General features: G+C 37.2%; 1 protein-coding gene across 1 annotated transcript in view; it reads left to right on the top strand.

Moving 5' to 3' along the window:
- Cc2d2a (Coiled-coil and C2 domain containing 2A) overlaps positions 1-25,500 on the top strand; it is a 422,612-nt gene that overhangs the window by 50,649 nt on the left and 346,463 nt on the right. The window contains exon 6 of the mRNA XM_090380928.1: positions 14,513-14,617. Coding sequence (XP_090237054.1) covers positions 14,513-14,617 — 105 coding nt within the window. The remainder of the gene's footprint in view (positions 1-14,512; positions 14,618-25,500) is intronic.

The following is a 25,500-nucleotide window of genomic DNA, read 5'->3' as shown; positions in this document are numbered from 1 at the left end:
TGGCTAAAACATTTTAAAAACTTGGGAATAATATGTCTTTAATATTATCTAAATCTTTAGGTTTTTATAATGCTCCATGAAAACTGATGCTTAGATTTATTAAGAATCAGAAATTTCATATATGTGAAAATGTACTACATTGTGAAAAGTCTATTGACGTGGCTATAAACACACCCTTATGTTGTCTCTGGTGTGCTTAGGATATGATTTATATCCTAAAGTGTGGTATACCTTCCACAGGTGTTAAAAACTTTCTATCTGCCGTCAGATGAACTCTGATATAAAGAAAATAGAAGAGATTTATTTCTTATGATTTTGGCGTGATCAGAAAACCAATCAGTGTTTATCTTACTTCTAGTTTTCAAAGTGTTTGAAAGCTATAAGTGTCAGAAGTGGAGGTATCATTCAATTGTGCATTCTAAAATGAGGTGTTTTGAAATGTGAGGTTTTGAAATGTGAGGTGTTGTTTTGAAATGTTTGAAATGTAAAGGCTTGAATTGGGAGTGACTTCAGGCACTTGATACATCTTTAGATTATCCAAAAGTAGGTTGCTTGAGAAACTGCAAGCACTCCTCCATTGTGCCATACAATCAAGAATCCTTATCAGACACTAAGAAAGATTGCAAAGAACATGAGTATCAGTTAAGAATATTGTGAATAAAGCACCTTGGTTCAATCCCATGCAGTATTAAAAAAACGCACTAATTCTCAGATGCAGTAAAAAAAGCATTCAAATCAAAACAGCAAAAACACTAGTTTATGATTCACAAGACTGAGCAGTTTCATCCCCCCCCCCAATTGACAAATACACTTGCCAAGTGTTCTCAGCTATAAATTCTATCGGCCAGAGAAACTGACTGCCATTGTGCAGAATGGCAAAACATCACTGTTTTTCTTTGGTAACAAGGGTGAATGTTAACAAAGAAATGACATTTGAACAAATTCTTGAAGGCATACTACTTTTTTTTTTTTTTTGTCACCACCAATTTCTTACAGATTTCATGAATGTTGGATAGTGGTCTCTGTACTTAGCAGGTCTGAATCCACTTGATACTCTGTTTGGAGCTTATTCAAGAGTAAGACTTATACAACTTAACCTGGCAGCAGTAATTCCCATTTTCATAACATGAATGAGATTGGGTACTCTGGTAGACCCCAAATTTTACCTTTATATTTAAAAAAAAAGTAATTGGGTGTTTTAAATTGCTCTTAAACACTAATGCTTGATCCTTTACCAATATATTGCAATATTTATTGTTTATTTTTTTATTTCTTAATAATTCAAATTTTTTATTTGTGTTTTTTATCCAGTAGAAATTCTCATTAGTTTTAATGAAAAGCAAGCAGCAATAAAAAAGTTAAATCTACTTAAAATTTTAAAAATTAGCTGGTAGTACCATAAAATAGAAACATGAAACTATCAAGTAATGCTAAATTTAAAATTGTGTAAAGACATGTATTGCATGAAACTTTGGCATTATTCCAGAACAATTAATTTGTACAATATTTAAGAAGACATTTTGAATTTAACATTTTTCAAATGAAAAAAAACAATAATAAATTATTCATATTCTGCTTGCATATTGAGGGTTTAGTGTCAAAAAACATTAAATACAGAATTATTAACCAAAAAAAAAAGTCATTTGACATTTTATTGTTTTACTGGAAATGTGCTTACAGCCTAAGCTAACTTGTAAAGTACTAGAGAGGTACAGTTCTATGACATGATATGCATTGTTATTTTTATAAAGTAAAACTACAGTTATCACAAAAAGCAAATGCAATTTTGTAGTTAACGTTGTTTAACACTAAACTCTCTATATCTAATAAATATTGTAAACATGAAATAATAACATAACACTGTTTATCTCTATTTTTTTTTCAAGGCTCTTATGACATTTAGTGCACAACTCTGACAAAAATTGATGATACAGTACTTAACCAGTGACAGTCACAGCTAGGGGCTAAAGCCCCCTCTCATTATCAAAATAATGTGGCTTTTTTTACTGCCATATGAAGATTAAAGCTTAATGAATCCTCAGGCCACTTTAGCTTCCCCCTCCCACTTTAGAAAATCTTGGGATCTCTGCTTCTGTTGCTTACAGTAGAAACATTTTATTATTTTTTACACAATAATAGCACTAATATACTAATAAATAATAACTTACTTTCACTTGTGATAAATAACTACAATACAGTCAGTATTAGTTACTAAATTTCAATATTTGTGTTATAATATTCATTTCATTAATAATAATAATAATGTTTGGGCCTCAGGCAGAGGGGTCTGTTTTAAAAGTCGGAGATGGTATGTCGCGAACAGTAGTGGAGCAAGTGGCACTGTCTCCCATATAGCTAACAAAAGTGAAGGACAAGGCCACCTAGCTGAAGGAAGAAGAAGAAGCCAATGCATGAAGTAGAGCATCGAAATGAATACTTTCATCATGCAAGCATATACTACAAAGCAACAAAGCTAGAGACAAACATGACAGTGTACAGGACAAAACCAAATGGTTGGAATGACTGTTCAGGTCACCGAACAGTGAATAGCAGACCACAGATGGATCATGATCATGAAGAACCTGATAGCTCCTGCAATCTTGCAAAAAATCAAGCAGGATGTGAGCAACCAATTACAAAGAACAACGAATATGGACACAACAGAACCAGAACTGGAGATGGAATAATAACATTGACACAAAATGTACTTTAATATAATAATGCAAACATAGAACTGCAATATATAACCTTTGTTTTGATGAAAAATGTTCCATTATGCTATCAACTGGATGTGGTCAGCCAAATTGGAGTAACATCAATGATATCAGGTACTCTCTAAGACACCCACAGTTTATACAATGTCAAAATAGCAATGTAAATTAATCCAAACAAACACATATAAGCTTAAAGATGCTAATAAGAAGGCACATAGGTAGCAACTACTAACTCCCAACCAATAAACCACCAGGACAAATCCAATATTTGCACATGGGATTTGTAAGATTGTGCAATAATACTGATGGGTTAAAACAAAATTGTCAGGAAATGAAGTTTCATGCAGACAACTCTTGCTGTCTGCATGAATCGTCATTTACAATGATATGCTTGAGAAAATAATTGGCAAATTCCAGAAAAAATTTAACAAAGTGATCAAAACAAAAAAGGAAGTTATATCAAGTGTTTTGATTGTTATTTATGTTTTGTGATAGATTATAAAAACTCAAACTTTTGTTAGCCTATTAAAGTGAAAGATTAAAAGAGTTTGAATTATTTTAGTTATTGTTGAGCTATGATTAAAAATATTTGTATGAATACTGTTGTTTTCTTACCTTATTTGCACCTTTGTCTGGTGTAAAATACAGTCTGGGTGTATTTTACACCAGATAAACTGGTTTGGAACACTTCATATTTTTAGAGTGATTCAAACTAATTTTTCAAGAACAAAGGAATATTCCATGTCATATATGTGAGGGTCATCAGAATTCCAGTCTATCTGTAGGATGACATTACTCTTGTAATTACAAATTTCATTTGCTAAATCAATGGTTCAGCAATAAAACTTGCAAAATTAAAGAACAATCACAGACTACACTGTTGAAATTCAAAACCAGGACTTTTTGGGCACCTCCGTAGCCAGGTGGGCAGGAGCAGCAGTGCGTAGCACATGCTTCTTGATTAGACCGGAGTTCGAGCCATGAGCCACCATATACGGAGGATGCAGAAAGGTCAGGGAATGACCACCGCATATTCCCGGAGCAATATGGTCTTAGTTGCTAATGCTCCTAAAAACCAAATAACAATAACAAAACCAGGACTTCTTCAGCAGTGGCAAAATTACTGAATGGATTGTACCAGATAATATGTTATGAGAATAATTCTACTTACTTTACTTTTGAAGGCATCTCCACTGCTTGGCAGTTGCCATGTAATCCCCTTCTCCATTGTGAATGGTTCCAAGAACTGTCGTGCAACCCTCTTGCTCACATAACCTGCACAACCCCTCCTCTCCACATAATTTGAGGCTGTCCCTTCTTCCATCTTTCCAGAAGAGGGTTGTTGTTGTTATTTGGTTTTTAGGAGCATTAGCAACTAATGCCATATTGCTCCAGGGATATGCAGTGGTCATTCCCTGACCTTTCCACATCCTCCTTATTTCGGCCAACCCTTCCCTATCTCTTCCATCATGCAGTATGATTGATGATTTTTGAGGTTATGATGAATGTCATGGCGAGATCCAATATTCCTTACATTTCGAGGGTACAGCTCTAAAACGGTGTTCGCAGGCCGGCCACTAGATAGTACACCGGACCAAACCTATTGGTAACTCTCTAGGAGGCTTCTGGATCAGCTAGTGTATAATCTTGCTACCTCTACTCTGTCAGATAGTGACTGGAGGGAGTCCGAGTAGTGTGTATGCGGGGAGCATTGTCGAGGCCACGTTATGTCAAGGATCTGGGTATATTCTTACCACATGTACGCCATATCCAAAAATTTCATTACTTCATACAGCATGTCCCACCCACGTTTTCTTACTATTGAATACACCATGAATTGTCAAAATAATAGAGCAAGCTTATCTGCGAAAAGACCTAAACCTCCCAAGGACTTCCTAATTCATTTCACAAATATACGTGGTCTCAATTCCAATCTCAACGATGTCCATTTCCACTTGCAGTCTTCCAAACCCCATGTACTTTTTCTGACTGAATCTCAGTTATCAGTTGATTCAACTACTGCTCATCTCAGATGTCCAAATTATTTGCTGCATGATTCCTTTCGCCTCAAAGGTGGTACTTGTGCATATGTCCGTTCTGATATTCCCTGTCAGAGACTTGGCAATTTGGAATCTCCTCTCTTTGATCTTCTCTGGCTTAAAATCTCTCTACCTCATTGTGTAAAATTCATCTGTTGTCTCTACCGTTCTCCCAACTCCACTAATCACTTGGAGCTCTTTGACTTCCTCTCTTTGCAACTTGACTTTCTCCAGTCCAACTTTCCTAACAGTGAGGTAATTTTTCGTGGTGATTTTAACGTTCACAACTCCAGCTGGCTTCCGTTTTCTAGTCACACCGACCCAGCAGGTCGAGATGCTGAGGCTTTTGCAATTACTAATGATCTTGCACAGATTGTTCATTTACCTACAAGAATACCGGACAATCCTAATCATACAGCCAATACGCTTGATCTTTTTCTCACAAACAACCCTTCTAAGTACAAGGTTGAAGTGAGAGGTCCTTTAGGCACTTCAGACCACAACTTGGTGATTGTCTCTTCTCCAATGGAACCTTTATCTCATGGCTATTCCCAACCTCGTATTGTTTGGCATTACAAGAATGCAAAATGGGATGACCTGCGAGACTTCTTTTCTTCTTTTCCTTGGTCGGATTACTGTTTCAAAACTTCTAATGTCAACGTTTGCTCAGATCGTGTCAGTGAAATTATTCTTGCAGGAATGGAATCCTTTATCCCACACTCCACTTTAAAATCTCGTCCTTTATCTAAACCTTGGTTTTCCAATAAATGTGCTAAGGCTCTCCAAGAGAAGAATGTTGCATATCGTAATTGGCTTGTTTCTAATTCTTCAGTTTCATTTTCTGCCTACACCAGAGCTCACAACAATTGTAAAGCAGTTATTAATCAGTCCAAACTAGAGTTTGAACAGGCTAAGAGTAGAAAACTTGCTTCTTGCCCTAATGGTAGCCGAGCATTCTGGTCTCTTGCCAAAGCTATTGGCCGCAACTTTTGCCCATCTCTGCTCCCACCTCTGTCCAAACTAGATGGTTCTGTTGTCACTTCAGCCAAGGATAAAGCTGACCTGCTAGCATCCCATTTTTCTTCGAGCTCATGTATTAATGATCTTGGTAAAACACCTCCCACCATTCCTAACATGCTCCATTCAGTGCCTCCTGTGGTCTTCCGTCAAAAGGATATCAGAAGGATTTTGATGAATCTTGATCCTAAGAAAGCTCCAGGTCCTGATGATATTTCTCCACTTGTTCTCAAAACCTGTGCTCCTGAACTTACTCCTATTCTTTGCCGCCTTTTTTCACTTTCTTATTCCAAAGGTGTTTTTCCTTCTGCTTGGAAATTTGCTCATATCCAGCCAGTTCCTAAAAAGGGTGACAAATCCCTCCCATCCAATTATCGTCCCATTGCAATTACTTCTACTCTTTCTAAAGTAATGGAGAAATCAATTAACCGCCAACTCTTAAACTACCTAGAAACCTTCCGTCTGATCAACTATCGCCAGTATGGATTCTGTCAGTGTCGATCCACTGGTGATATTCTGGCTTATGTTACCCATTTATGGACTAATTCAATGGAAAGGTTCGGTGAAACACAAGTAGTTGCTCTTGACATCTCAAAGGCTTTTGATCGTGTTTGGCATAAAGGTCTTCTAAACAAGCTTCCATCTTATGGTTTGCCAACTGTTTTTAGTAATTGGGTATCCAGTTTTCTCTCTGATCGCTCACTGAGGGTGATGGTAGATGGCTCTCTATCTTCTAGCTTCTCCACTAATGCCGGTGTCCCCCAAGATTCAGTTCTTTCCCCCACTCGTTTCCTCTTGAATATCAATGACCTTCTTCCATTGACTGGAAATCCTATCCATAGTTTTGCCGATGATAGCACATTGCATTCAACTTTCCATTTTGAGAAACCTTGTCCAGCTCAATCAGCTTCAAGTTCTCGAAAATCTGCTGCCAATTCCTTAAATGCCGATCTTCAGGTAATTCTCCAGTGGGGCAAAGATAATTTAGTTGATTTCAACCCTTCTAAAACTTAATCTTGTCTTATATCTCGCAAAAAGGATTCTTCTGCTCCTATGCTTATCTTTAGTGACACTCCGATTTCTAGGCAAAACGATATATCTCTTTTGGGGATTACCCTGACTTCTAATCTCTCTTGGCACAAGCACATTACAAATATTGCTTCTTCTGCATCTAAAAAACTTGGTTTTCTCTTTCGCTCTAGGCGTTACTTTTCTTCCAAACAGCTGCTCACTTTGTATAAATCGCAAATCCGCCCTGCCATGGAATATTGTTCCCACATCTGGGGTGGTGCCCCCAAAACCTCTCTCAGGCTTCTTGATTCCATTCAGAAGAGGGCAGTTATGTTAATTAATGATTCATCTCTAACAGAGTCTCTCCACTCGCTTTCTCATAGACGCACTGTTTCTGCTGCATGCCTCTTCTACAGATACTTCCATAGGCACTGTTCTTCTGAATTGGCTTCTATAATTCCCGCTCTCTCTTTCAAAACAGTCCGAACACGTGCCGCCACCAACCAACATCCATTTACTGTCCAACTTCAAACCCACAGAACCAACTTTTCATCTTCCTCATTTATTCATTCAACTGCCGTTTTCTGGAACAACCTTCCTTCATACGTATTTCCTGAAAATTACAATCTACAGAAGTTCAAGTCCAATATCAACAAATATCTTCTTTCGTCTTCTCAACCTCCAACCCAAGCACGGTACTAAGTACTATAGGTTCTAATACCTCTCGTGTTTGGGGTTCTCATAAAAAAAAAAAAAAAAAAAAATTTGGTGGTCATGGGCTCGAACCCCGGTCTAATCAAGAAGCGTGTGCTATGCACTGCTGCTCCTGCCCATCTGGCTATGGAGGCACCCCAGAAAGAGGGGACGGCCGTGGTGCAATGGTACCTGCCCATACCATTACAATGATTGGCATTCCAAGTGAGCCACCACATTTTCTCGTTGATGGTCTCATTCCGAACTCTGAAGGTAAGGCACACAAACTCCATTGTAAACCAAACCATCCATCATCACAGCTGTATGCCTCTTCTGCCTTGCACTCATTGCCTGTCCTTCCTCACCATACATCAAAACATTCTCTACTATCATTTGGAGTATCATCTTTTTGCCTTCCTTGTCAAATGTCTTGGCTCAATTACACACCATTCGGTTGTTTAATAACAGCGTGGGTCTGGGTAATAGGCTCATCTACATCTTTCTCATACATTCCGGATTTATGAATAATAAATCCCAAATATCTGAAGTGACCTATTGCCTTGACTTTGCCAACTAAGAGAAATTAAGAGGAATGATGAGGATTAATTAAGAGGAATACTTCTGAAGATTGTAAAAATTATACACAAACTGACATGAATGCTTAATATTTATTTTAATGAAATTGTATGGAATCGTGCAAGAAAACTCTTCAATCTAAACAATTTAAGCATAGTTATTTGTGTATTCATATGTTTTGGAAATTCCATTGTGACCTGATAAAGTCAGTGTAAGTCTTCAACAGTGAAGCTGTGACACCTCTTTCAGTCTTGAAAAGGGGATTCAAAGTAGCTCTGAAACACAAACACATTCAAGCATTCTCTCTCTCTCCATGTTGGGCACTTTGTAATGAGTAGTCACTACAGGGTCGACTAATTATGCATATTTCATTTTTCCCCATGATTTAAACCTTGCAGGTTTAAATCAGAGGATTAGCGAGAGGCGAAATTTGGAATACATTGTGTAAACCATATGGAAGTGATGAAAGGCACTTGAAAGAAAAAATTCTCATAAAGTGACACTGAGGCACCCCCTGGCACTGCTTGTAGTTAATATATCAAATAAACCTCATGATAGGACTAGAAATATGCATTTTATATGATAAAGGCAGATTCAGCTATAGTAATAAGCAAAATTCAATGTAGACAAGGAAATTTAAAGAAACAGGAACGGTCTCTCTAGTTCCCAGCAGAGAGTATCCTCTCCCCATACATTTCAAAAGCTGGTAACGAAATCACTATTGTTGTGGCAGTTGGTGCTGCTGCACAAACCCATACTTATTAGCTGGTGCCAAGAATATCTATTTGTAGTGACTGTCGCTAAAAATAGACATTCCACAAGCAGTAGTTTGAAAAATTTGTTGTTCCCTTTTACAAGTTTTCTTACAAGATCTGTGTGCGATATCGATGAATTTCAATAATCTCTAATGATGCATTGACTTTTCTCTGTGGTCTCTGATCAGGATAGAGTTGGATGACATGATGCCTGTTTGTGATTAAGCTGCAGGGTGAATACCCATAATTTTCAGATGTGGAAAAATGCCACCTCTTTGTGCTATGTTGACAAAATTTCTCTCTGTTGCCTACATGTTACTGTTTGCTGTAGATTCGTGTCAGATTTCATAATTAGATCATCCTCCTTGAAGGAAGTTTGAGCACATGGTCTCAAAATATGCAAAGTTAAAGGTAAATGCTAGTCATAATTTCCAACACATATGATTCCTCTCCCCAGACCTTGATCCTTGTGATTACAAAAATATCTCAGAATCACAGTCACTGATCTGAAAAGTTCTTTGATGTTTGCAATGGTTTCTTTATAACATCTGGTATGCTGTGTCACTGAACTGCAATAATCCAATAGTGCATTGGCCTTTCTCTGTGGTTTCTGGCTAGGATAGAGTTCAATGACACAAAGCCTTGGAATATCTTATGGAAAGGAACAGTGCAAGAATCACTTTCATCTCTGCCAGTGGCTACTGTTAATCTATTAGTCTGTGGGGAGATACACAGACTAATAGATTAACAGTAGCCACTGGCAGAGGTGAAAGTGATTCTTGCACTGCTTCTATTGGAATGAGCAGAAACCTGGAAAACAAGGTGCAGGGGATTCCAGAGACTGCTGAGTGTCATTGCGAAACAAGTAAATACATAGACTGTTTTAGGGTAGTTAAGAATAGGAACAGGTGCCCCTAACCTAACAGTCTATGGGTTAGGGTAGAGGCACCTGGTCCTATTCTTAGTTAGGGGGCGCCTCCGTAGCCAGGTGGGAAGGAGCAGCAGCAGTGCATAGCACACGCTTCTTGATTAGATCGGGGTTTCAGCCCGTCACCACCAAATACGGAGAATGCAGAAAGGTACGGAATGACCACCGCATATCCCGGAGCAATATGGCCTTAGTTGCTAATGCTCCTAAATAACAAACAAACAAATCCTATTCTTAGCTACCCTAACACAGTCTATGTATTTATTGTGTTAGGGTAGCTAAGAATAGGAACAGGTGCCGCTATAGCCGAGTGGTCATGCGCTTGGGTGTGTAAGTACACGTGCCTCGAGTGACTAGGGTTCAAGCCTGTGACTGATGAATACGGTGCTGTTTCTTGAATTCTCTCTACCCTGTGAACTCCTCTGACCGTGTGGTCATCCCGGAGTATAAACAGAAACAGAAATCAAAACATCAAAGGCAGATATTGTTGCGATATCAGAGATGTGGTGTCACAGAGATAAGGAATGCAGAAATGGAATTTGGGGAGTACAGGAAGAATAGACAGGATAGGAAGGGAGGAGGGGTTATGCTATTAGTTAAGAAACACATAAAATCCAAGGAAGTACAGCCAGTCGACATGGCTGGAGAAGGCAGTGTAGAGTCAGTTTGGTGTGACATAATCACTAGGAAAGCACAGTTGAGAGTAGGAGTGTGTTTTAGGCCTAATGACTCTGATGAGTATAATAAACAATTGTACATAGAAATAGTGGGCCAGTAAATCAGTGTCTTATAATGGGGGATATTAATTTCCCAGAATATTGACTGGAATTTGTGATCACTCGCACACCAGCAAGGCTTTTATGAATTTATTGGATGAGTGTTTTCTACAGCAGCATGGTCGGGAGGCAACTAGAGGGAGTAATGCTCTTGATCGGATTATCAGTACTGATTGTTCATGCATTAAGAATCTGCAGATAAAGGACTAGGTGCAGTGATCACAGTGTGCTGAAATGGGATTTATTCAAAGAGGTAACTTTACCCCTGTCAATTTTTAACATTGACGGGGTAAAGGGAAAGGTTTTTGCTTTGGTAAAGGTGACTACGGTGGTCTGAGACAGTATTTAAATTCTATACGGTGGGACCAACTGATCATGTTACCAACAGCAAATTCAAAATGGGAAGCATTCAAAGTATTAATCTTGGAAGCTACTAGGATTTTCATACCAACTAAGAAATGTTTAAGATTTAGGCCTAAATGGATGTCAGATGAACTAATGAGACATGTGGCAGAGAAAAATTCATGGGATACATATAAATTAACAGATGACATGAAGCCTATGATAGATAAAAGCTGGTCTGTAACTAAGTCACAAAGGGGGTTAGGGAGGCAAAGGCAGATTACAAGAAATCTTTGGCAAAGGATGGAAAGAAAAACAGCAAAGAGTTCTTTACTTATGTAAACTCTAGAAGGAAGGGGTTGAGTCAGATTGGTCCACTTGATATCGAAGTTTCAACTGTTGATGATCCTGCTCAGATAGCTAACAAACTAAATGAGAATTTTGCCTCTACATTCACACATGAGGAGTTATTCAGGGAGGGGAATACCAGAGGTGAATTAAACTCTGGCAGTGAGCTAGATGATTCTGTAATAACTGAGAGCAAAGTGTAGGAGAAATGTTTGAAGATAAACATAAGTAAGACACCTGGGGTAGATGGGATCTATCCGTTATATTAGAGGCAGCAAAGGAAGTAAGCAAACCCTTCACCATAATTATGAGAGTTTCCTTGAACTCAGGGGAGGTACCATGGACTGGAGATGTGCAAATGTGACCCCAATTCACAAAGGAGGATCAAAGGGCGACACAAGTATTTACAGACCTGTTAGTTCACTGTTTGAGAGAAATTAATGGAGGCACTGGTTAAAGAAGCACTGCAAAATCATCTAGACAAGACTTCAGTTATATCTCGGACACAGAATGGTTTTGTTAAGGAGAAGTCTTGTCTGACCAGTTTGATTGGATACTATGATGTGGTCACAAAGGAACTGGATGCAGGAAATAATTTTGATATCATATATTTGGATCTTAGAAAGACTTGATACTGTTGCACATGGAAGACTGCTGCACAAATTGGAGCAGTGTGGCATTGGAGGAAAATTGCTGCTATGGATAAATGGATGGTTGAGTGGGAGAAGACAGAGATGGTAATCAATGGACACTGCTCTTCGTGGACTAAAGTTATTAGTGGAGTCCCCCAAGGTTCAGTGTTAGGTCCATTGTTGTTTTCTGTGTTTATTAATGATATTGGTGATATTATATCAGGCTTAATGTCCAAGTTTGCAGACAATACTAAGTTCGGCAGGGTTGTTTATGACACTAATGATAGTGCACTGCTGCTAGAAATGTTGAGCAGATGGGCTGACTGGTGTCAACTGAAGTTTAACATTGACAAATGTAAAGTACTGCATATGGGAAGCAGTAACCCCACAGTAATGTATCAACTGTGTGGTACTACACTGACAGTAGAGAATGAAATGGACCTGGGGGTAATTGTGCAGGCAGATATAAAGTTTTTTGAGTAGTGCAGACGTTCTGCAAGCGTAGCTAATGGTGTCTTGTCAATGATATACAGCAATTTTTCTAGCAGAGATAAAGGAGGTGATTATCCCCTTGTATATGGCAATGGTCTGGCCACACATTGAGTACTCTGTACAGGTCTGGAGGCCTCATTTTAAGAAGGAAGTAGAGATGCTTCAATGAGTACAGAGAAGTGCAACAAGATTAGTGAATGGAACAATGGGTTGCTCTTATGAAGAAAGACTTAAGTTTTGCAAATTACAATGTCTGGAGAATAGGCACCTTCAAGGTGATCTGATTGAGGTGTATAAAGCCTTGAATGGTTTGAGCATGCTCAGTGCTGATGGGACTCTTCCTCTTGCTCAGTCATAGAGAGAGAACAAATAAATTATACCAGATAAAGCCTGTAATAGAAACATGGCAGTCCAGTCTGCGCAGGAATCGGAGTGAGGAAGTTGTTCTTGCTCGACTCCGCTTAGGACACCGTCATCTAACACATTCGTTTCTGCTGAGGATAGATGACCCTCCTATCTGCGAGTATTGTGACACCATTTTATCAATAAAGCATATTTTAAAAGATTGCGTTAATTTTACCCATGTTCGCAATATATATTTTACCGCTTTTACTCATCTGACTGGGCCTTATACACTCAGTCAGATTTTATCAGACAATGACCACATGTCAGCAGTTTTTAAGTTTTTACAAGCTATTAATATATGCATACATATATGAATTGGATAAATTACCTTTAAACTTATACTGCCTTATATATATATATATATATATAACAGTTTGACGAGGTAACCTTTTTAAAGGTTACCTCGTCAAACTGTTATAACCTTTTTAAAGGTTACCAGAAATTATCTTTGTTGATATTTTAATCTTTTCTTGGTGCAGTATAACCACAGTGGTTTTTGCGCCAATAAAACCAAAATCAAATCAAGTCAAACCAAACCTCTTGCTCAGAATAATCACCTGAGAGGGCATAAATTCAAATCGAAGAAAGACAGTTGTACAATAGATGTGCGGAAGTTTGCCTTTAGCCACCGGGTGGTTGATTGCTGAACAAACTTCTATTTATCCTTTTAGAAGTTGATAGCTGAAATAGATTCAAGGCAGAACTAGACAAACATTTGGAGCAAGTGGAAGGATGAAATAAGAAGCCATTTTTATATCTCAAGGTCAGAGTTTATCAGTATTCAGTTTCTGGGCTGACCTGAAGGAAAGAATTACAAGTTACGTCATTGCCAGCACTTCCCATAAGGTTCTTCAGGCAACAATTAACCATGCTGTACTCCTTTCAGCACATTTGCAATACTAATGGCTCCTACACTGAGCAGTTTTATCTTTACAAACTGTCACTTCCTTTTACTTTACTATTACTTGATCAAATAAATTTATTTGAATATAGGCTGGTTGTTTGCTATGCAAAAGCAGCAATAAGCAGCAATATTCTTTCTTTCTTTCTCCCCACCCCAAATATAAATAAATATCCTTTTCCCCAATGTTTATGGGAGCTGAGAAACAAACGTACGCACACAGACACATGGATGGGGGAAAAGAGATGATCACTCATTGTTTATAGATGAAAACATAATATTTTGCTGTCTTGCTATAACTTAACAATGCTTATTCAGTTATGGAGTTTGAGTGAGGCAAATAGTATATCCAGTTAGGCTGTAATTTGGGTGAACAGTTCATGGATTCTTGCAAATTATTAACTGAAAGTTTGCTCCATTATTAAAGTAGAGAGATCTGTTTGAATTGTTATAATTCTACTGTATTTTAAATCCAAGTCTGATATTTTTATGCCTTTAAAAATGTATGATTGAATGATAATTGTTTAATGCTCTGTATAGCCAGGGAGTTTACAATTTAATTGTAACAGTTTTAGTGCAACTTGCACTTTTTGTGCCAATGTACAGTCTTGATCTCAAATTCTGCATACTAGCATTTGCATATATTATACCTAGGCAACAGACAGTAACACAAGTATGTAAATATTTCTCTGAACTTTATCGGAGCCAAATCAGATCTTTTCTGTACAATGTGGAAAAATAGAAGTTGTAACCACCACTCACCAAGTACATCTGGCTTTTTATTAATGAAATTTATGATGTAGAGTAATTTATAACTACAAAGTGGAATTTGATTTCTTATGATAAACTAATTCATTTTTACATTTTTTTTAATTGTAATTAGGAAAAAGGAGAATCTCAAGCAAGGTTCCAGAGGCATTCTGCCCAGTTGCTTAAAAGGTTGCCGGATGCACACATATCAAAGACGAATGAAGAAAATACTGAAGAGGTAATTACTTTGATGTAATTTCCTTTTCCACATTATTTCTGTCATAATGTGGAAATGGTCAACTTGGTGATCAAAGGTCACAGGGCATCATGTTACAATTAAAAAAAATTGCATGTGTACCCTGTACGCATGAAAGATGTTTTATGTGTAAACATCTTTGACGACACCTACTAAATTTTGAACAGCTAAACCAAAATCATGAATGATGTAATTTATGCTCACGCCTGCTACTTACTGTACCGAATCAATGTTAGTGATAAATAGGGTACACATGCTCTCTGCTCACTCTACCGAATCAGCATTTGGAAGAGGTTAGGCCAATAGCCTAAATTACCCATTTGTTGAATAGTATGATTGTAACGATACAGGTATTTGTATCGTTACAATCATACTATCATGTTACTTTGTCACCCTTTGTTGCAAAGTACACATGCACTGCTAATTCTGCAAGAATTCTGCAATTCACTGAGATCTGCAAGAAATGACAGTATCCATGCATAATACACTATTGAAACTATGACTTGGCTTAGGATCTCAACAAATACAAGCACGAGATGACGAGATGGCAATACCACACATTCCATTTCGCAATGAGGAAACAGAGATACTGTCAAAGGTGAAATATGTCAAGATCTACGACGACAATGAAGAGCTCATACTAGATCGTAAATTGTATGAATTGGACTTGGACATTCACAAAACGATTGAAGTATGTAAGACGATGTGTCAAGACAACGACGATAGTGACTCTGAGAAAGCATATGATAATGACCTGCATAGCCGTGTAATGCGACTGCGAGAAGAAGTCCCCTTTTGAAACTTTTACGATCATCTAAACAGTGAGATGAATGAGGATCTAAAGCTTGCCACGCTCAACCCACTCTGCGCAATTGCAAAGAAATGCAAAAACTTGTTGACCAACAAGGACTTCTGCAACTTAGTGAGAAGGGCCAATGTCAAATAAAAGATTCTACTTGTGCATGTAATTTGAAGTCTGTTATCCCCCAATCACTAACTGATTCAAATATTCTTGACCAGCCCAGCTGGTTGCGGAAAAACATTTATGATTCGCCTCTTGATGAAAATATACAACCGCTTCAGTGGCGCCTCCGTAGCCAGGTGGGCAGGAGCAGCAGTGCGTAGCACACACTTCTTGATTAGACCGGGGTTCGAGCCCGTGACCACCAAATACCGAGTATGCGGAAAGGTCAGGGAATGACCACCGCATATCTCCGGAGCAATATGGCCTTAGTTGCTAATGCTCCTAAAAACCAAATAACAACAACAACCGCTTCAGTAATACAGATGGGTACTGTAACGCCTTCAGCTGGTAAGGCACATGTGATGTAATGATCTTGGATGAGCTCAAAGCTAGTTTATGCAAGCTCTGAGCACATCCAAGATCACTGTCCTCAAGATATCTATTTCTCTGGTTACCAGAAGGTTTCTGCCATGGGTGGCAATGGTTATCCCAAAGCCACCTGAGTGGTATGCCCCAAATCATAAATGTTTTTCTGCAGCCAGCTGGTTTATGCCAGCTCTGAGCACATACAAGATCACCTCCCATGATCCTTTGCTTTAAATGCTTTACTTTACTCTAAATTTTGCAAGATATTCATTTCTCTGGATACCAAAAGGTTTCTGCCACTGGTGGCAATGGTTAGTCCAAAGCCGCCTAAGTGATATGCCCCAAATCATAAACATTTTTCCACAACCAGCTGGTTTACCTGCTCTGAGCTCATCCAGGGTCACCTCCCATCGATCTTTTGTGCTATCTCCATTATAGCAAAATAATTCTTCTTCTCTGTGTGCCATCTCCTAACGGAGGTTGGCAACCACCACGGCAAATGTCTCTGTCTCTGGTAGCTCTGAACAGCTGCTTGGTGTTCGGTCCTGTCCAATTCTTAATATTATCAAGCCACAATGTATGTTTTCAAAATAATAACAGGTGTTATTATTTTGTTTACTAATGAGTATTTATTACATTCATTTTTAAAAGTACATAAACTTATTTAAGAGGGTCTTAAAATATTTTCCTGTCACATTATAGCAATTATGAAAATTATGCTTATTGATTCATTTAACACGCTCACTGCTTCTTGAATGCTGCTTCAGGTTTTAATCCACTTGGAGAGGGAACCATCCTTTTTGAACTTTTTCTTTTAATTTGACTGAAGAAAAACCAGATTTTTTTGTCAATCAACCTTTGCTGTGGTCTGATTAATTCATATGGTTTCATAGTGTGAAAAAAGACCAGAAATATTTCTGCCCTTTCCAATCCAGATTGATTAATCCTGTGGTTTTCAATCTTGGGTCAAAGCTGCAGCCAAAAAAACCAGCAGTGAAAATGTTAGACAACTATTACACAATTGCTATAATGTCAGTCAAGAAAACAGAATTCTGGCAAACCCCACTAATTAGGAGTTGAAAAATTTGAACTTTAATTTTTATGTATTTATTTTATTTACGAAGAACAGATTTTTTCCTAAATGAGAATTTAATGATACTTTTTTTTTTTTTTTTTTTTTTTGCCGGAATGGTTTTACAATCACTTTTTTAAAAGAAGTAAAATCATTCAAAAGGAAAAATAAAATGAGAACATTAAGGTATTGTTATTGTTGTATAATGCACTTTCATCCTTCTGCTGAAATTTTTTAAAATGATAGGAATATCATATACTTTTTTTACCTACTAATGCTGCAATCCTCATAGAATCTATGGATTGGAGAGTTGAGAGTCCTGCCCAAGTGTAAATGTTTTTACTGAAAAAGACAGACTATTTGGTTTTTTGATAATTCTGAAAGAGGAGAAAAGATTGGTCAATAATAAAAACCATAATATAAAAGGTGCTATTTGCAACTGGGGCACAAATTGAAATGAAGAAAAGCAGAGTATAATAGTAAGTGCATGGTAAAAGCTATTAAATAATGAGAATAATCTAAATCAATAATGACAATGTTGTAATTATTGATTTAGACAAAATCAAAGAAGATGAAGGCATCAAATGTATTGCACAATAGTGGAAAAAAAGGATAATAATTAAACAGGATAACATATGGCAACAGAAGAAGAAATAAGGAAAAATTAAATTACACAAGCTAGAAGCTTCCTGACACTCTTATTAAACTTGTGAGGAATTTAAAAATATTTTTATGCCACAAGAAATAGAGTACTGTTATGAAACAGCAATATAATAACACCTTTACTGAGTAGAAAATATATGATTTTTTCTTCTTTAAAAAAAGCCAATGTGAGCGGAAAAGGACCTTCAAACGTCTACATTACATATGTAATGTAGACATTTTAAAATAGGTCAAACGAGACTAATTAAAATTTATTTTTAAGAAAGTGTATTAATGTTGTTCAATTTCATCTGAAATGTTTGTATTCAATAGTTTTTGTAATATGTACATTTTCATATATGGGACTTAATGCCATATAAATTAAATATACAGGGTGTCTTAAAAATATTGGTACAAATGTTTATGGGAGGTAGGTAACATCTAAAGGAATGTGAATCGCATAGGAACCCATAACCGAAAACGTCACCGAAGTCGGTACATGGCGCTGTTCATCAGTTCGCGAGAGGGAAAATTTCTCGTTTACTCATTCAAGCAGTAGTCGCCGCAAGAAGGTCATGCAAGATATACGAACTGTGAGCTGGCAGATGTGCACCTAGTGTATGGATTAGTAGAGAGCAATGGACAAGCCACTCAACGAATTTATGGAGAACTCTTCCCAGACAGACATGTACCGGACCACCGTTTGTTTGCGCGTGTGCATCAAAATTTGTGCGATTATGGGTCATTTAGAGGTAACAGGAGTAGTGCGGGCAGACCACGTTCGACGCGAACTCCCGCCATGGAAGAAAGTGTGTTGAATGCCGTCCAGAATAAACCTACTACCAGCACACGTGCCGTTGCCTCTGCCTTAGGAGTGTCTTGTTGCAGTGTACTGCATGTCTGGCACGATGATTCCTTTCATATCCAATGGGTTCAGTTACTGCTCCTCCAAGATCATCCTGCACGTGTGGCTTTTGTGCAGTGGTTTCTCCAAGAAAGTATTCAAGACTTGAATTTTCCAGCCTATGTTTTGTTCACGGATGAGGCTTATTTCACTCGGGAATGCTTATTCAATCAGCACAATGCTCATGTTGGCTCACGACAACCCACACGGTGTGCACCCCCCCATGCGGCACATCGCTTCTCAATAAATGTGGGCAGGTATGGTCTGTGACTGCTTAGTCGGCCCATACCTGTTACCATCCCACATGAACTCCACTAAATATTGGATCTTTCTTGAACAAGTTCTACCAGGGTTACTTGATGATGTTTCAGCAAATGTGAGACACAACATTTGGTTTCAACATGATGGGGCACCTTATGGAAGGTGTGTTCGTGACCATTTGAAAAGGCGTTTTGGGCGTCGATAGATTGGCTATGGTGGACCCATTGCCTGGTCCCTACACTCACCTGATTTATCGAGCCTTGATTTCTTTCTGTGGGGGGGCCCTCAAATCTATCGTGGATGGATCACCTGTGGAGACGGAAATGGATCTCGTGGTGAGACTCGTCTGCGCTGCTGCTACTGTCAAAGAAACTCCAGGTGTGTTCGACCATGTCCGCCAATCCATGCTGCGTCGGTGTCACGCATGCATCGCGTCTCATGGTGGAACCTTCAAGCATCTGTTGTAACATCATGAAATGCATCCATCTCGTACTCCATTGTTAATGTTATGTCAAATAATGTTTGCCACTAATTACTGTCTTGTGTCATTTCTGCTTCTTGTGCCTCTGCTACTACTTTCCCGTGACGTTTCCGGTTATGGGTTCCTATGCAATTCACATTCCTTTAGATGTTACCTACCTCCCCTAAACATTTGTACCAATATTTTTGAGACACCCTGTATATTGCTAGATTATGAATTCATTTGCTTGTTTTTTTATAAATTACAACTAGAAAATGTGTATAATTATATTCTTTAATTTGGAAATCTATAATGCTCTCACTATACCCTCCTTCCTCCTTTTAGTCCAAATTACTGAGGTTTTACTGTATTTATTACTTTATTGGCGGTTTTTTAAAATTAATGTAACTGAAAATATTAATAGCAAGTATTCTCATAATGCAGCCAATATGCATCTTTTTGTCAATTAAAAAAAATTGGCTTAATTGTAAGTTAGGATGACATTAAATGTTGATTACTTTTTTTTACTAGAGATTATGATGTTAAATATAAGAAATACATGAATTGAAGTGGAATTAGTAATGTCACAAATTTTCTTCAGATGAATAAACAGTTTATCCAGAATCAAATGTCAGTTGACATGTAATTTTCTTACAGTGAAGATTCAATAATGAATGCTTGGGCTAGTAGAATTTAGTGAGGTATAAATCTTACATAACATATTACTAATATGATGTGTCCTGCACAACCACTTCTGAATTTCATTTTAAAGATATATGATAAACCATCTAGTTGGCATGCAAAAATCTATAAAAATCAGTCACACTTGCTGATTTTTGTACATCAGTGAGTTTTATGTCCAAATCTTTTAACAAAAATTTTCTGGAAAGTTACTATAGCTATAGGTGTTTTATGACAATTTTTTTTTTTTTTTTTGGTACTATACTTTTCCACTTAAAAACATAATTAATGATGGAGATTTAAAGCAAATACCATACGGAAGAAATACTAAAATTCACACCACTGTAATTCTAATAAATATTTAAGTTTTACAAAATATACCAGATGTGCTCGTTAGAGGGTTTAAACAAATGTCTTCCAACCTTCCCTTGTCACTGTCATATGTGCATGTGTTCCTCTCATTATTTTTGCACCATATGTAATTTTTAGTGCTTTCTTTCACATTTGATAAGCAGCAACTTTTGAGTACTGTAATGATAACTGGAAACTTGGAAGATGGGATTTTGTTTTCCTTATATTTGAAAGATCATTGGAAAAGTGATTCCGATTTAATTTTATATCAGTTTTTTTGGAAAAGCTGTAGCCTTTTGTACTTTGTACTATAGCATTTATTTTCAAGCTTTTTACACTTGCACATACAAGTGATATTACAAAAAAGAATAAATTACAAAGCAGATAAGGTTACTGTGCCAGAACATTTATTACTGCTGAGATATAACTGCTTGTGTCTGTGCATATATTCTAAAATTATCACATTGTTTAGGCACTTGTTTCAGCAGATGCTGAAACATTACCACTGCTGCTATAATGTCCACAAACTGCAAACCTGATGAATGTCTTTTGAGAAGTTGAGAGAGAGAGAGAGAGAGATGCTATAATTTGTGGGTGCTATGTTGGGACTGTATGCTTAAACTGTTGTTGGGCCTGATGGATTGTCAGTTTGCATTGCCGTGGCATGATCACACCATCTCACATCTTTTCTGATCTCTTGCTTCCTCAGTTTATTCAGCATTTTGCAGTAAAGGACTGCATTGATCATTTCACCCATTGTAAAAAAAGTATGCCTTATGCATCCCAAAGGAATTCTGATTTTTTTTTTTTTTTTTTGGAAGGAAGGTGGTGTGCTTCCATATCTTGAAGTTCACTTTTGACATGGTGATGTAATGAACCCAGTCATCACTTGTGACGCTTTTATTCAGCAATGCTCTGTTGAGTTGGTTGTCTTTTTGTTAGATTGATGCCCTGCCCTGAGATACCATCTTCCTACCTCAAACAACAGAGATGGGATATATTCCCACTGTAAATACCACTAACATATTTGACAACTTTTAGAAACCAGAATCTGAAAAAATTTTAATACAAATGTCTTCTAGCTTGAATGACATTCTAAAACATTAATTAATGTGCATTACACAGTGCATTGGGAACATTGCATGCCATTATGAAATGCAATAAACCATATTTTAAAATTATTTCTTTTATGTTTTGGAAGTTCAAATTTTTTTGAATTTTTTGTAATTGCTTGTTTTGTTCAGTAATGTTATAGAATCTCTTCAATTTCATGATTAATCTTTTCTGGAAATTATTGCATAAGGCAAAATTTTTAGTAAAATTTCATTTTGAAATTTTACTAAAGCACATTTCTAGAGGTTAACTAAATACAATAAAAACAATTTGCACTTTCCGTTTTATTGGGCATTTCTGTTAGCGCAGTCTATTATATTATAAATGGATAGTAAACTCGATCTTATTGCATTTGCGATGATACCGATAGCTGGAATTCTGTGGGTTTTTATGTTATTATGGTGAAGTGTGTGTCCCCTTCACTGAAATCTTCAGTCATATAAAAAAAACCATAAATATTTGTAAGAATCTTCCCTTTTTTTTTTTTTTTTTTCCTATTTTTTGCTTGTTACTCCGATCTCACTTGTGCAATTTGTGCATGTCATGATCGTCGTTATTGATTGCTTATTATTATTATTTTTTGTTGTTTTAAATTTTACAATTCTAAAAATAAAAAAAAATTGAGTGAAAACAAATTTACGTAAATCCATAGTTGCGTAAGTCGGGGATTTACTGTATCAAAAAAGGTTCAACAACCTATGTAAAAAATATGGCAATAGATAAAAAAACTTATCACGTACTACTCGCGTGTCTAATACGATGCTTCCCTTTATTTTTTGCGATGTCGATTTTAAATCGAATAGCTTCCCTTTATTTTTTGCAATGTTACGTATGGTTTGGTCACCAACATTATAATGGTTCTTTAGAGATTTAACGAATGCACCGTTTTCAAACTTTTGAATAATTTCAAGTTTTTGTTTAACTGAAAGCGCTTTTTTTTTTTGAAAAACATTTCAAGTTTTTGTTTAACCATTTAACTTTTATGTTTACCCATCATTTTCGCGATTTCTATACAAAAAAAAAAAATTACTATAAAAAAAAATTTCAAAATTTGTCTTTTTGTAGCGCAACAGAACACAACAGTCGACACGATGCACTAAAATAAACTAAACATTTGTCCTTTTTTTTTTTTTTGAGCTGCGGGTATGAAGACAGCGGGGGATTGCAAGATAATCGGCACATTAATCTCCCAATAACTTATATTGCCGCTTCTTGTCACTTATTTATGACTTGCAAAATATATGTTTATACCTATTCTAGTCATTACTTGAATTTTATGATTTTTTTTTTTTTTTTTGTAATTCGGAGTTTTTAAGTGTCCCGGTTAATCCGATCCTGGTAAATCAAGAGTCTGCTGTATATTTAATGCAGAAATAATGAAGCTAAATAAGAAATAGAGAGAGAGAGAGAGAGATTAAGAATGCAATTTTATTAACTACACATAAAATACATAAACATGTTGATGATCTAATGTTATATTCTGCCATTAATATACTCCTGCTTACACCCTATTCTATTTTCTTATTTATATCAAGTTTAGTCTGTGCAGGTCTCGACGCCGTCCTCCCCACACCAGGTGGAAAATTCAAATCCCGTCGATGATGTTAGGAACTTTTATGGGCTTTTTTTCACTCCGTGGCTGAGTTAGTCAGTCTCAGCCATAGATAGCAAGGTTTTCCCTCCCAGAAACTGGGGTTTTTCGTCCAGCAAAACAGGCAATCAATCAGAAAACACTCAATTTACAGACACAATTCACCTAAGTATATGAATTATCTTTCCCAATGACCCTAATGTAATAGTTTGGATTATATCAAGTTTGTCACTAAGCTTTAATATTGTTCTTCTTTTCTTCTCTGTATGAGGTTTTATTAACTTTAGGAGCCATAGCGAGGGGTTTTTAATTTAAAATAAATGTAAAACAATGCTATAATCCATGATATCAGTACAGAATTCACTTTCAAAATGGTGAACGTAAACAAATACAGTAGGTCCCAGGTGCCAAGCGTATTTCGAGGCCAAGCTATATTCTTGTGATTCATAAAGTGCTCTTGATAAGGGACTGAAATTATATTTTACATTCACATTTCTTTCAACAGTCTTATTTTCAAAACAGGTCTATACTTGAAAAGTAACAAGTAGAACACAGAAAGGAAATACACCTTTCTTTACATTTTCCTCTTATTATATTTTTACTAATTAACTAACACTTCAACCGCTTGGCATCCGAGTGGCACTGCTCCTGCCTCCCCGTGGCAGGGCCGGTAACCTGGGGGAAAAGTTATCCTCCAGGGCGAAAAGGAGTAACGATGGATATAAATGACTATCCACCGCTAGAGCCTTCAAATTCAAGGCCAGACAAACCAAATGATGATGACCTGAACCAACCAAAAAGGCTCCGAAGAGAAGTGCAGTGCAATGAGATGCCAAACTTCCTTGTAATACATCCGCTCTCCAACCAGCCTGTCGGCAAATTATCACCATTTGTCATCCAAAGATTTTTGGAATCCATTGCTGGAACACCGAAAATGGTTAAATGACTACAATCCGGAGACCTCCTAATCGAAACAGCCTCCTCAAAACATTCAGAGTGGCTGCTTAAAACAACTTTTGCTGGGCTACCGGTATCTATCACTCCCCACAATACGTTAAACTCGTCAAAAGGTGTCATCACAGAGTGGGACCTGATTACAATATCTGAAGAGGAATTAGTGCAGGAACTGGGCAATCAAAAAGTAATTAGTGCAAAACGTATAAAGACCAAAAAAGATGGAAATCTTGTTCCAACCCCATCCATAATTTTAACATTCAGCACCCCAGATTTACCATCCTCAGTAAAAGCTGGCTATTTAAACTGCCGAATACGGCCTTATATACCTAATCCCCTATGTTGCTTTAAATGCCAAAAATATGGACACTCGCAACAAGCATGTAGAGGTGATGACATTTGTTCAATTTGTGGTTCCACGGAGCATACAGACTGTTCAGCCTCAAGTCCCATTTGCCCCAACTGCAAAGAAAGTCACCCAGCCTTTTCCAAATCTTGTGAAATGTGGAAAACAGGGAAGAAAATCCAAAAATATAAAATAGAGCACAAAGTTACGTATTCCGAGGCACGCTGACAGGTTATGTTGACCCTGCCCAGTTGTTCATATGCATCAAACACTTGAAGCTTTAATTCAACAGCAGCTCAAACAGATGTATCAATACCTCCCAGCACATCTCTATCTAACTGGGTTAAAAACACATTATCAAACTCTGTAAAAGACACACATCAAATTAAAATCAGTGAATCGACCAACACTCCAATCGGTATCCCAATTGAGACTCAGACAGTCCCGCATGACAAAGAAAAACTAAAAACTACTAAACACAACAATAAACCTGAATCATCCAGTAGTATGGAAGTAGATGTAAACCCAGATCATGAAGAACCAATACTAGAACTTCACACAAACGATACTATGGATACCGGACGCCCTACCTTCCTGAAAAAAGACCGAAAAAAATCCTCCTCAAACAAAAAAACAGTCAGATGAATCATCCTCAACTAAATCAAAATGAACCACAGCATCTTACAATGGAATTGCAGAGGCTTTCGTTCCAACATAGACGATATTCAATACCTAATTAACCAATATTCTCTGGTTGCCTTTTGTTTCAGGAAACTTACCTAACCACACAAATTTCTCTTTCGATAAAGAACTATTGCATTTATCGAAGAGATTGAAATACCGCTAACGCTGCCCATGGTGGTGTGGCAATCCTAGTCAATTCAAAGATCCCAACTAAACATATCCCACTCCAAACTAAAATAGAAGCTGTTGCTGTTTGTATAATTCTCCATAGTGCAATAACACTAGTCTTAATATACCTACCACCAAACTGTACTAACTCTTTAAAAGATCTTGAAGACCTCTTTATACAGATACCTCCACCTCTCTGTATATTAGGGGACTTTAACGGGCACCACCCATTATGGGTCTCTCCTAAATTGGATAGACGAGGCCGACTAATTGAAAGTTTTTTGGAGGCACTAAATCTCACTATACTC

The sequence above is a fragment of the Mastigoproctus giganteus genome, chromosome 9 (assembly GCF_048544385.1).
Source record: "Mastigoproctus giganteus isolate SK-2022 chromosome 9, ASM4854438v1, whole genome shotgun sequence".
In the NCBI taxonomy this organism is placed as follows: Eukaryota; Metazoa; Arthropoda; class Arachnida; order Uropygi; family Thelyphonidae; genus Mastigoproctus; species Mastigoproctus giganteus.
Note: the sequence above shows the minus strand (reverse complement) of the source record. Positions and strands in the feature narration are given on the sequence as shown.